The sequence below is a fragment of the Tupaia chinensis genome, unplaced genomic scaffold (assembly GCF_000334495.1).
Source record: "Tupaia chinensis unplaced genomic scaffold, TupChi_1.0 Scaffold000434_1, whole genome shotgun sequence".
Taxonomy (NCBI): Eukaryota; Metazoa; Chordata; class Mammalia; order Scandentia; family Tupaiidae; genus Tupaia; species Tupaia belangeri.
In genome coordinates, this window is record NW_006159939.1 from 890,011 (window position 1) to 904,348 (window position 14,338).

Here is a 14,338-nt window from a genome sequence, read left to right on the forward strand (position 1 = left end):
ATAGCCATTACGCTAACTGCTGGTTCCCATATGTGCCACAATTTTTCAATCCATTCATCTGTCTGTGACACTTGGGTTTGTTCCATGTCCTAGCAATTGTGAATAATGCTGCAATGAAAAGAGTTGTGAAAGTGCTTTTCCGACTGAATGCTCTCCTGTCCTTTGTGAAGATGCCCAAGAGTGGAATTGCTGGATCATATGGTAGTTCCATCTGAAGGTCTTTGAGGAACCTCCATATTGTTCTCCACATTGGCTAGACCAAATAACATTCCCACCAACAGTGTAGAAGTGTTCCCCTTTCACCACATCCCCTCCAGCCCTTATCATTATTTTTATTTATTTATTTTTTAATCTTCACCATTCTGACTGGGGTTAGGTGGTATCTCATTGTGATTTTGATCTGAATCTCCCTTACAATGAGGGATGTTGAACATTTTTTTCATATGATTTTTGGCTATTCATATGTCTTCCTTAGAGAGTTGTTTATTCAGCTCATTTTCCAATCTTTTAATTGGGTAATCATTTTCTTCCAGGTTAACTGCTTGAGTTTCCTGTGTATTCTGGTTATCAATCTCTTATCTGAGGCACAGTTAACAAAAATTCTCTCCCATTCAGAGGGTTGTCGAGTCACACTAATTACAGTGTCCTTTGCTGTGCAGAAACTCCTCAATCTGATGTAATCCCACCTGTCTATTTGGGGGATTATTGCCTGTGCTTTGGGGGTCTTGTTTAAGAAGTCTTTGACTACTCCAATGTGTCCCAGAGTTTCCCTAGTGTTGTCCACCAGTAATTTTATAGGTTGTGGTCTTAGGTTTAGATCTCTGATCCACTTTGAGTTGATTTTCGCTAATGGTAATAGATAGGGGTTCAGATTCATCTTTATGCGGGTGGATACCCAGTTTTTTCAGCACCACTTGTCAAAGAGGTTTTCCTTTTCCCACTGGATTGACTGGTACCCTTTGTCAAAAACGAGTTGCCTGGGGGACCAGCAGTTTGCATAATGGCTATGTAGTTGAACTCCCATGTAGTTGAGCGTGGTTCAAGTCCTGGACCCGGTGGCTTAAACTCAAGCTGGGCATGTGTGCTTGTGTGCCCAAGGTCCCAAGAAGAGAATGGAAAAGAAGGGATTGCAGTGTGGCCATCCCCCCTAGGGAGTGATTTTTTGCTTTCTGTCTCTCTATCTCTCTTTGTGTCTCTGGCGAGCACATGTGCCCTGTAGCAAAAAAAAAAAAAAAAAAGAGTTACCTGTATGTTTATTTCTGGAGTCTCTACTCTATTCCATTGGTCCTCTTGTCTGTTCTTGTGCCCATGCTACATACTATGCTGTTTTGATTATCACAGGTTTGTAATATATTTTGGGGTCAGGAAGTGAGATGCCACCTACTCCAGTCTTCTTCTGCAGGATGGCTTTAGCAAAATGGGGTCTTTTATGGTTCCAGACAAATCCTATGATTGTCTTTTCTAGATCTGTGAAAAAGGTCTCTAGTAATTTTATTGGGATTGCATTAAACATTTAGATTAATTTAGGTAGGATTGTCATTTTTATGATATTGATTCTGCCAATCCAGGAACATGGGATGACCTTCCACTTTTTAATGTCCTTTTCAATTTCCTTTTTAAGGTTTTCATAGTTTTCCTTGTTGGATTTGGTTTACTAGTAACTTGTTGAAAATTTTTGCATAAGTATTCATCAGGGATATTGATCTGTAGTTTTTTTGTTATGTCCTCATTTATTTTTTTTTTTGGGGGGGGGTTTTTCCTTTAAGGTGCCTGTGTGCTCGCCAGCCAGACAGAGAGAGACATAGAGACAGAAAGCAAGAAATCACCCCCTTGGGGGGACGGTCACGCCGCAATCCCTTCTCCTCCATTCTCCTCTCGGGATCTTGGGCACGCACGCACACACGCCCGGCATGAGTTTTAAGCCACCGGATCTGGGACGCGAACCGCAGTTGACTACGTGGGAGTCCAGTGACATAGCCATTACGGTAACTGCTGGTTCCCCTCATCTAGTTTTTGATCAAGATGATGGAGGCTTCATAAAATGAGTTTGAGAAAATTTATTTTACAAATTTTAGGAGTAGCTTGAGGGTAATTGGAGTTAGCTTGTCTTTAAAAGTTTTGTATAATTCAGAAGTGAAGCCCTGGACCTGGGCTTTTCTATGTTGGGAGACTATTACTTATTCAATCTTATCACTTGTCAATGGTTGGCCTATTCAGGTTTTCCATTTTGTCTTGATTTAGCCTAGGTCCTTTGTACATGTCCAGAAACTTGTCCATCTCATCTAAGTTTTCTAATTTGCTGGCACACAGTCACTCATAGTCTTTGCTTGTAATTTTTTGTATTTCTGATATATCAGTGTAGTATTACCAGCTACATTACTGATATTATTTATCTGCTTCTTTTCTGTTTTTCTTGATTAGCTTAGCTAATTGTTAATCAATTTTGCTTATCCTCTCCAAAAAATGGTTTTGTTTCATTGATTTTTGTTATAGTTCTTTATTCTCTATTTCATTTATTTCAATTGTAGTCTTTACTATTTATTTTCATCTTTTGTTTTTAGAAGTTTTTGTTGTTCTTTTGTTGCTTTTACAGTTCCTTAAAATGCAATGTTAAATGATTTATTTTTCACTTTTCTTTTTTTTTAAGTTTTTTTTTTTTTGTCTAATCATAAAAGAGCACTAGACATCACCCTTTTTCTTTTTTCTTATTATTTTATTTCAATGGGCACTAATGGCTATGAACTTCCCTCTTAGGATTGCTTTTGCTGTATCCTAAAGGTTATGGAGAGTGATGTGTTCATCATCGTGGGCTTCAATTAATCATTTTATTTCAGTTTTAATTTCTTCAGTAGTTTGGAAGACATTCAGGACTAGGTTGTTTAGCTTCCACTTTTTTAGTGTGTATTCTTGAAGGCTTTTTCTATGCTTGATTTCAGGTTTAATTCCATTGTGGTCAGAGAAGATGCTGGGTATAGTTTCTATACTTTAAAATTTATAGGGACCAGCAGTTAGTGTAATGGCTATGTCGCTGGACTCCCATGTAGTTGACTGCAGTTTGAGTCCCAGACCTGGTGCCTTAAACTCATGCTGGACACATGTGTGTGAGTGTCCAAGATCCCAAGAGGAGAATGAAGGAGAAGGGATTGTAGTGTGACCATCCTCCCAGGGGGGTGATTTCTCGTTTTCTGTCTCTCTGTCTCTCTCTGTCTTTTTGGCAAGCACACATGCCCTATAGCAAAAACCTCTACCCCCCAAAAAAAATTTATAGAGGCTTGTTTTGTGGCCTATTATGTGGTTGATCATTGAAAATGTTCCATGTAGAGATGAAAAAAAGGGTATTTTGTAGTTTCTGGGTGGAATGCTTTATACATGTCCATTGGGTCCATTTGTTTATTATCAATTTATTCTCGTGTCTTTTTTTTATGTTTTATCCAGATGACCTGGATCACTAGTGGTGACAGTAGGGTGCTGAAATCTCCAACAATTAGTATGTGTGTATATATGTATATATATATATATCTCTCCTTTTATATCTAGACATCTTTCTTTTGCATAAATATTTATCATTGTTATATATTCTTGGTGAATTAATACTTTTAAAACCACATAGTGGCCTTCTTTGTCTCTTTTTACCCTTTTTATTCTAAAGTCTACTTTCTCTCTTATCAATATCGCAAGCACTGCCTTTTTTGATTTCTGTTTGCATTAAACACCTTTTTGGAGCCCTTTATTTTCAATCTATGAATATCTTTGTCAATGAGGTCTGTCTTTCAGCTGGAGAGTTTAACCTTTTAACATTCAAGGCTATACTTGATATGTGTGGATTTATCTCTTTCATTTTCTCTTTTTTAAAATTTCTACTTGTTTTGGGAACCAGCAGTTAGCGTAATGGCTATGTTGCTGGACTCCCACGTAGTTGACCGCGGTTCGTGTCCTGGATCCGGTGGCTTAAAACTCATGCTGGGCACATGTGCGTGCATGCCCAAGATCCCTAGAGGAGAATGGAGGAGAAGGGATTGTGGCATGACCATCCCCCCTCGGGGGTGATTTCTTGCTTTTTGTCTCTATGTCTTTCTGGGTCTGGCGAGCGCATGCACCCTATAGCGAAAAAAACCCCTCCAAAAAAAAAAAAATCTACTTGTTTTAGGTTCTCTTGCTTCTATTTATCTCCCTTTATTTTTCCAGTCATAGTGTTCCTTAAGTATTCCTGAAGGGCTGGCCTACTTTTGGTGACTTCTTTCAGCTTTTGTTTATCTGGAAATGATTTTATTTCTCCTTACCATTTGAAGAATAATTTGCTAGGTATAGTATTCTTGGCTGAAATTGTTTTCCTCAGAGTGTTTTCAGTATTTCTCCCTAGATTTTCCTTGCCGGTTAGTGTTTCCGTTGAGAGGTCCACTGTTAGTCTAATGGGGTAAACTTTGTAAGTAACTTGGACTTAATCTATTATCATTTTTAGAATATTGTCTTTGTCTGAATATTATCAGTTTGGCTATGAAGTGCCTTGGAGAGGATCTTCTTATGTGAAATCTATCCGATTTCCTTTGTATTTTCTAAATTAGGATCTCTGTATATTTTTCTAAGTTTGTCAAGTTTTCAAGTAGTATATCATGAAAGGGATTTTCTAAGCCTTTATTTATCTCTGCACCTTCTGTAAGACCTATTATGTAAATATTCATCTATTTAATGGTGTCTAGGATTTCTCGTACATTGCCCTCATTTTTAGTGGTTATTTTTACATTGTTCTCAATAGCTTGAACGAAGTCAGAGCTGCTTTCTTACATATGATCTAATCTGCTCTTAATACTTTTGAGGGAGTGTTTGATTTTCTGTATTGCATTCTCTAAATCCAGAAGTTCTATTTGATTCTTTTTCAGGATGTCTATGTCTTTATGGAATTTCTCTTTCAAGTCATGAAAAGACTTTCTTGTGTCCTGGGATTGGTTATCTGTTTTCTCTTGTATCTCATTGAGTTTGGTTATGATAAATATTCTGAATTATTTTTCTGACTTTTCTGTAATTTCTTTTGTTTTATTGATGTGGAGTTATTGTGTTCCTTTGTGGGGAAAATATTTCCCACTTTTCTCATATTTCTTGTGACTCTGCTGTGATATTTAGACATCTGGTAATAAATTCACCTCTTACTACTTCTTTGGATAGGTTTCTGTAACTATATACACTTGCTTCCTTTTGATGTGAATTACCTCTGTGCCTATATCCTTTGACTGTGGGTGGTGAGGTATCTACAGTGGGAGTTATAAGCTCAGATTTACACAAAAGAATTTCTGTGCTTTTTTGTTGGAGTGAGCATGGAAGGAGAATTCCTGCAGAGGCTCACAGTGTTCAGATGTTTGGGCTCCTATATACTCAAACCTTTCTGATTCCTATGTGGCAAAGGGCCAAGTAGAGAAGCTGGAATATAAGATGGTAAATCCCTTAGCTCAGCAGGAGACTTTGATGGGGAACTGCGTTCAGGTAGTCTTGCTTTCCCTCTGCTCCTTTAGCTCTCCAACTGCAGGGACCAGAGTGATGGCTCTTAAGGCAGAGGCAGCTGCTTCTCCCACATATAGGCTCAGCAGCCTATTTAATGTTCTAAGATAAGGCTAAGGAAGATGTTGTGAAATATACATATATGGGGAAAAGAGTTTGTAGAAGAGTGGAATGCTTCATAGTGAATGAGTCATTATGCGTTTGAAATAAACGAAAGGGAATTAGTTACTCCTTACTTAATAAGTAGTTATAAAAATAATAGAACTTCTCTTGGTATTGATTTAGCACTAGCATATTAAATTCCTTCCTAATTTGTTTGATTATTAAATTAAGAATATGTTTAGGTCAGCTGCTGGTGTGATGTTTAAAGTGGGTGGACCCCAAATGGCCAACTATGCCATTTGAGTACCAGACCTGATGGCTTGGGAAATATATCAGGCAGGTGTATGCCCTAAATTCTGAGAGAGAATGAAGCAGAAGGGATTGTGACGTAACCATCTCCTCTGGGTGTGGTTTCTCACTTTACCTCTCTCTGTCTCCGTGTGTCTATCTCACATGGTCAGTGTGTCTATGTGTAGACATGTGTCTATCTACTCACATGATGAGTACATGTGCCAGATACCAAATTAAAAAAAATATTTTCAGTTTATTTATTTCTTCCATGAGCAAGAGAGATAGAGATAGCTAGAGTGTGAGAGAGAGAAATCCCAACAATGTCTTGATGCAGTAGTCTACCTCAGGTCATGGGTATGCTCAGGTCCAGCATATCCAGGGAAATCTCTGGGTATGAACTTGGAACCTTCCCATGGGAATTAGCCTCAAAGAGTGTCATGTTTTATTTTTGTACCACTGTCTGGCTCACAAATTCTCTAACTTATTTTAGAAAAATCTTGTATGTGATGTTAGGTCTGACTTACTCCAGAAAGTATTCATTAAAGTTGGTTCTGTGTTTTTGAGAAAAACCTAATGAGCTTGTTAAAAGAGAAAGAAACTGGGGCCAGTAGGTGGCATGGTGGTTAGGGGTGCTGGACTCCCATATGGCCTACTGAATCCTGGGTCTAGTGGCTTGCTCTCTCACTTTCTCTCTCTCTCTCTCTCTTTCTCTCTCTCATTCTATCCCTGTCTGGTAAAATTAAAGTAAATAAATACACAAATAAATTTAAATAAAATAATTATTTAAGTAACAAAGAAAAAGAAACTAATTTAATAGTAGAATTTTACTGAGCAAATGTTAACACTATTTAAATTGGGCAGTTGTACCTGAACTTCTGGACAACTCCAACTAGCTTCATGGTCACGTAACTATTTAAGTCAATGGAATGGAAAAGTGATGTGTGCAGTAAAAGGGAAAGTTTTGTACAAAAAACATAAGTGAGGGACCAGCAGTTAGCATAATGGACGGAATGGAAAAGTAATGTGTGCAGTAAAAGGGAAAGTGTTGTACAAAAAACGTAAGTGAGGGACCAGCAGTTAGCATAATGGCTATGTTGCTGAACTCCCATGTTCGAACCACAGTTCAAGTCCCAGACCTGTTGGCTTAAACTCATGCCAGGCATGTGTGCATGCGTGCCTAAGATCCGGAGAGGAGAATGGAGGAGAAGGGATTGCGGCGTGGCCATCCCCCCTTGTGGGTGATTTCTTGCTTTCTGTCTCTTTGTCTCTCTCTCTTTTTTCTGGTGAGCTCAGGTGCTCTATAGCAAAAACCTCTCCAAAATGTGAGAGTGAGGGAGAGAAATCATTGGTTACATTCTGAAGTTTGTCTGTATTAACATGATTTAAAAGGTGGGATACCTGTGATTGACTGAAGCCTAGATACTGTGATTGGTTGTAACCTAGCTACCAGCTCAGAAAAACAGCCTAACATGTACAATTCAGTTTATTCATAGGAATCCAACTGTGGGGAGTACAACAGCTGTTTTAGGTCAAAATAGTTTAATTTCACAAACATCAGTATTTATTTCATTAAACTCATTCAATATGTACTAAACTTACATGGGTACCTGGCATTTTTACTACATAGTATATTAATAAACATTTAATGAAAAATAAGGATTGTGAACTTTTATGGGCTTGTGGTCACAATTTTGTAAACACATGTATGTGAGAATATTTTTGGAGAGGAATTCCAGAATTTTCAACAGATTCTCAAAGGAGCTGATCATCCCAATTCTACCTTCCCCTGTCCCTCAAAATTAGAGAATATTGCTTTCTATTGATAGCAGTATAGCTAAACCAAGTGGAAATATTCGCATAATAGAGACAAGAATGAGTGATAGGAAGATCTCCTTTTCTCACCCCCTCTACTCACCAGCCAAGAATAATTTCATAATCACATAGAATTTTTTTGTTAAAAATGTGAAAATCCTTGAAAGTGGTAATATTTTTTAAGGATATACTGGATATTTTCTGGGAAGTATGTTTCTACCAGAAGGTGAAGGAGGAGTGAAAGAGATTAATGGTTGGTTGCACTCCTAAAAAAGTGGATGGGATTTTTCCAAGGGAGATTTAAGTAAAGGGAAAAAATGGTCGTGTCCAAAATATATTAAACCTTCTCTAAACACTTGCCAAATATAGGCTAAAAACATAGGCAAATGGAGCAACATACAAACCAGTGAAGAGTTGGACAGGCCATGAGTAGAGATTTTGAAGCAAGAGCTATACTTCCCCTGTAACTCCACCTGGTTTATACTTAATGATTTCCAGTTTTATATCCAAGTTCTACCATGTCACAAGATTTGTGAGGTTGGGCAAGTTATTTAAGGTATTTGTGCCTCAATTTTGTCACTTATAAAATGGGGATAATGCCATCCCATTTCACAGGGTTGTTGAGAGGATTAAATGAGTTAATTACACTTGCAAGGAGCTAAGTACTAGCCTGGTACAAAGTAAACATTGCTAATCAGAAGATTAGAGCTTTTTTCTCCTTTGTGTGCAAAGAGGATAGAGCAGCTGATCTGATGTCAAGCCTTTGTTTCTTTCTCCTGGCAGCTGAATGCACAGTGATGGGGATCCCCAGTGTGACCACAAACCTGTCTGGCTTCGGTTGTTTCATGCAGGAGCATGTGGCTGATCCTACTGCTTATGGTGAGGTTTTTCATCTTTAACCTAGCCTGTGGAGGCAGATGTCAACCAACAAAGTACAGGGTCTTTGTAGAGCCTAACTCTAAAGCTACCCTGATCATTAAACTACTGTCTATACTTGTTTAATTGAAAGGAAACTTGGGCTGGTTCTGTAGCCTAGTGGTTAAGAGAGCTGGATCCCCATGGCCAGCCATGGTTTTCATGCCAGCCAGGCAGCTTTAACAACACCCTGAGAATGTATGTTTGTGTGTTCAAAAGCCTGACAGGAGGAAGAAACGGAGGAGAAGGGATTCCACAGTCCCTCCCTCTATCTCTGTGTCTCTCTGTGGTGAGTGTTCATGCCTTCTGGCAGTTAAAATAAAGGAGACCTAATTATGTGGCCCATATATAAGAATGCTATTAACATTAAATGCATTGGCTAAGATACCATCTGAAACAGAGTGCAAAACCTGAACAAGCCTTGCCCTTAGCTCCCTCCCCCCAACTCTGGTTTGGCCCTCTACTTTCTTGAAGTGATATTACAATAGTCATCATTTTAGAGTATGTGTATTAGTTATTACATGTGGAATACACACACACACATACACACACACACACACATACACACATATATACATATATATAATTTTTTTTGAAAGTCTATGCTAAGTTAGCAAAAATCACTTAAATTGTTTAAGATGGCAGGAGAATTTATCTGTCTATCCACATTGCCTACCAACAAGAAAAGAGAACGGGATGGGTTCTGTGCCTCGCTGCCAGTTCTCTGAGTGGTTTACAGTTGCCCTTTGCCATTGTCTTCACTGAAGCCAGAGCCAAGGTTTTCAGCCAGGGCTGCATGGTGAGAACACTGGACAGCCAACAGAGCACTAATACCCACCCCACTCTGGGGAGTGATTAGTAAGCAGCCCAGTGGAGATTCATTGATCCAGTGTATCCATAGACAGCCAGATTTTTTTCAGCAAGATCCACATTGTTGGTTGTGTATTGGTACCATTTTTAAACATCAGAAGGAGATCACAGAAGAACTAAAGCCTTAGAAGAGAAAGGATAAACTTGAAGACAACAGCTAAGTCAGGGAGTGGATGATGCAAACGATGTTTGAGAGAACCAAAGAGATAATAAAGAATAGGAGATGAAATCTTTTAAGGTGAGCCCTACCTTTACCTGTACTTCGGCTTTTGTGTTCTTCAGGCATTTACATTGTTGACAGACGGTTCCGCTCTCCAGATGACTCTTGCAATCAGCTGACTCAGTTTCTCTACGGATTTTGTAAACAGTCAAGGCGCCAAAGAATTATCCAGAGGAACAGAACTGAGAGGCTCTCAGATCTTCTGGATTGGAGATACTTAGGCAGAGTAAGCAAGTTTTGATAAACACAAACAACCACTTTAAAAAACTCCACTGGACTATAAAAGTATTGATTCTAGTCTGAATCTGTAAAGTCAACTCAATATCATGATCGTCAAAATCTCAGTGATTTTATCGTGTACTTTTTAACTTACGAGTTTGTAATGTCCTAAACCCAATTCTTCATGTCAGGTTTTACTTCAGGATAACAAACCCATTGGGATGTAGCACTAATATTCTAGTTATGCTAGTGTCAGTGTTTAACTTGATGTATTACAGGTATACGGAAACATTTCACATTTCTCATGAAACATCAAGAGCAAAGTTCCTACTTTGTTTCCCTTTAGATGGTTTGATCATATTCCTCAACTACAGTGGACAGTGGGAATGATACTACTTTTTTTTAAGAATAATTTTATTGGGGACCAGCAGTTGGTATAATGGCTACGTCGCTGGACTCCCACGTAGTCAACCGCGGTTTGAGTCCCAGACCCAGTGTCTTACTCATGCTGGGTGCATGTGCGTGCGTGCCCAAGATCCTGAGAGGAGAATGGAGGAGAAGGGATTGTGGTGTGGCCATCTCCCCTGGGGGGTGATTTCTCACTTTCTATTTCTCTGTCTCTCTCTGTTTTTCTGGCAAGTGCACGTGCCCTATAGCAAAAACCTCTATTAAAAAAAAAAAAAAAAGAATAACTTTTCGAACTTTATTTTTATTTTTTATTTATGTTATTTATTTTAATTTGACCAGAGAGGAACAAGTGAGAGAGAGTGAGAGAGAAAGAGAGAGAGAAAGTGAGAAAGCAAGCTGCCAGGTCCGGGACTTGAACTGCAGTCCCTTCTCTGGGAATTCAGTGCCCTTAATCAACACGCCACCTGCCAGCCCTGGGAATGATACTACTTTTTAAAAATGATGAAGGCAAGAAATATTTCCATTCAATCATGCAATAGGTTTATAAACACCCAGATCTTTATATATGGTAGCACTGGATGATTTAATAATAAATAAATCCACTTTGCCTTCACATACTGTATCTGCTTGCAGATTGCTGAAACTCTCCTGGCCAAAAGACAAAAGCTGCCAGTTGCTGAATATCTATACATGCTAATGTCAGAGCGCATTACAACCTGGAGTGCTATCTCTATTGCATAATGAATACAAAGAGACAAGTTTCTTTCCTAAGATCTGAAGAAAGATTTACACCCAGTTGGTTTGACTATTCTAGCCCCACTTTTTTCCATGCCAAACTGCTTATCTGTAGAACAAACCAGTGTTTTCAGTCATCTTAGTGCTCAGTTTCGGTTCTTAGTACAGCCACTATGATTGTTTGCCAACTTTCTATAGCATTTCTTTGCCTATGCAATGAAAAATAATGTATCCATAAACTGTCAGTTTTTCCTAATTCTCAAACTCAAGGTGCAAATATCCTGCCATTTTTATAAACACATACACACATTTATTGTTGGTTTTAGAACTGGAATAGTAACTTGGTACCTAGATCTTTCCATTTTTTAACCTATGGATTGACTTTCTATCAATAGTACTACCAGCATGCCAGGCACCTGACATTAAGCAGAGCTTTTCCAGATAAATTCCACATGGAATCCACATCACCACCAATGGTAAGTGTTTAATATATGGTCTATGGATTTTGAAAGCTAAACTTTATGTATGATAAATTCTAACCATATCTTTAAATTTAGTACATGGCTACTGCACTTTTTCATAGTACTGAATCTAAGCTAAAAATAGAGGGAGTCATCAATCAGACTATCTCAAAGCTCTTAATTCCAATTAGCCTTCTATATAGGATGAGTAGGCAGCTAATTCCTGCAACTGGAGAGGCACCTCCTTTTTTTGAGAGAGAGAGATTTTTGCTATAGGGCTCATGTGCTCATTGGAGAGATGGAGAAAGACAGAGAGAAAGAATGTGGGAAATCATCTCCCAGGGGAGATGGCCACACTGCAACCTTTTCTCCCTCATTGGGATTTTGGTCACAAACACACATGCACCCAGCATGAATTTCAAGCCACTGGGTCCAGGACTCAAACCATTGTTGGCCATGTTGAATTCCAGTCCCTGAATTCCAGTCCCTTAATCAGCATGCCCCCTTCTGGCCCTGAGGCACCCCTCATATTAAAATTCTCTCTGCTCTAATGCTTATAATGACTTTGTTGGACATTTATTCTTTTGGGAGCTATTGAAAAATAAACTGGGCTGTTTTAATGGTTTACTTTGCTACCCGAGGAGGTGTTTAAATATAGGATGACCCCTTGGCAAGAATAGAATAAATTCATGCCCCAGAAGAGGAAATGGACTGGATAAGAATTTATGATCTATTCAGCAGTGCCCACAGAGTCTTCTAAAATCCAACTAGATATTTATATTCACAAGACTATCAAAGGCCACATTTGTCCTTAGAGTCACTTAGAAGGGTAAAAGGCAGGAAGTAGTATCAGGTGGCTCTAGTGGGATTTAACTCTTTCAGTACTCTGTATCTGTTCAAGAGCCAAGCTTCTTTGGCTCCCTATCCACCAGGTGACAGCTTAGGTACAAGAGCCACCTTTGCTTAGTAGCTGCATGTTCCACACAAGCCAATATGTTGTGTAAATCTCCACAAACAAACTTCTATAGGCACTGAAGGGAATATGCCCAGTTATAAGTCATCACATAAAAAGATTCTCCAGAACTAGAATCTCCAACAAGGGGATACCACAATTGTAAATCCTTCAAATACAGATGTAATTTCCCAATCAGGTATCACATTGACCATAAACAATTTTGCCTAATAACACTTACATTCTACCTAGCCAGGTTTCCAAAGGAACACATCTAGGAAATAAACACAATGTGAAATTACCCAAGGAAAACGTGAAATGGTTTTCATAATCCCTGAATTTATAAATTCCAACTCTTACTTTTATCATTCTAATAATTAGAGAGTTAATAGCTTAGCTTATAGGCATCAGTCCAGCTGATTATTATTTAGCTATAATTTGTCCATTTCTCTCCTTATTCAACAAATAAATATTGATCATCTACTCTGAGTCAGATCCCGAGTGCAAGACTCAAGTTTTTTGTTTTTTGTTTTTGTATTTCTTTCTATAAAGCATATAAACCTTGGAATGACTATACATGTATGACATGGTAATAATGCAAAAATGAACTACGTAGTGACAAATGCTATAACGCTTTTACACACTTGTCACCCTATTTAAGCATATGCACTCTCAGAAGACAGAGATGATGTTTTTTCATCTTCTTTCTGTTGGTGGCATTGTGGTGCCTGACATATAGTTGGTGCTCAGGATATACTTATCAATGAGTTATCTCAGTGAGTACTAGATAGAAGGGAAGTGCGATTAAAACCTAGTGATATTTGGTCATTAAGTGAAATGACAGCAAATGGTGGAATTTCAGGGTTAGAGAAATGATTTGATTTCTAGGATTCTTTTAGAAGTGAATGCCCAGGGCATGTCCAGCCTGCCTCTGCCTTATAACTTTGTTGAGAAAATCCAGTTGCATAAAGACTGACAATACCAACCATGTGTAACATAGGAATGAGACTAGAGGCTCTGGAGTCATCACAAATCTGGTACAAATCTTGGCTCTACCACGTACGTCTATGTGACCTTGGGAAAGTCATTTGGTCTCCCTATACGTTAGTTTTCTTCTACAGATTAGAAGAACACATGTATTGGAGTGTTGTCAACAGATTAAATGAAATGACATATATATAGTATCTGGCATATTTCATGCTTAATAGAGTACGGTTGAACATTTACTGAACCTCTAGAACTTGATGGTGCCAGAATCAGAATGAATCCAAGTTTAATAGCACCTGAACAGATCACACAAGATATTGAATGAGATTTTTTTATTAAATGTGCATGCATATGATTTATATCATTGAAAACCAGGAAAAAAGGTTGTTATAATGTTTGTGTCTGATTGTTGTCTTTGGCAGACAGAAGGATTTAAATATCCCAGGCCTTCCTCCGTACCACCTTCTCCTTCATGGTCTCAGGCCTCCAGTCCTCAAAGCAGTGATGTGGAAGATGAAAATGAGGACGAGCGATATGATGAGGAAGAGGAGGCTGAAAGGGATCGGTTAAATATCAAGTCACCATTTGCTCTGAGTCATGCCCCTCCTGGGAAGAAGAAACTGCATGGTGAATACAAGAACTGAGTTCCACACCCGCTGAGCCAAGTTAACCTAGTAAGAACATAAAAAGAATGATTATTTTAAAAGACAGAAATGTCCACAAATGTTATTTTTGTCCACTACTATGCCTTACAATGAAACTTATTCTCTGCTTAAAAAATGGTGGTGATATTAATAGATAGGCGAATGGCAATTTTGTAAGTAACGATAAAAATCCAAGTTATAGGGACCAGCAGTTAGCGTAATGGCTATGTCA

At 38.5% G+C, this 14,338-nt stretch overlaps 1 protein-coding gene across 1 annotated transcript in view; it reads left to right on the plus strand.

Annotated features, from left to right (window-relative positions):
• The window catches only part of GYS2 (glycogen synthase 2), a 79,517-nt gene that overhangs the window by 58,899 nt on the left and 6,280 nt on the right, over positions 1-14,338 (plus strand). Inside the window, exons 13-16 of the mRNA XM_006155074.3 lie at positions 8,479-8,574; positions 9,763-9,926; positions 11,458-11,538; positions 13,885-14,136. Coding sequence (XP_006155136.1) covers positions 8,479-8,574; positions 9,763-9,926; positions 11,458-11,538; positions 13,885-14,106 — 563 coding nt within the window. The 3' untranslated portion in view covers positions 14,107-14,136. The remainder of the gene's footprint in view (positions 1-8,478; positions 8,575-9,762; positions 9,927-11,457; positions 11,539-13,884; positions 14,137-14,338) is intronic.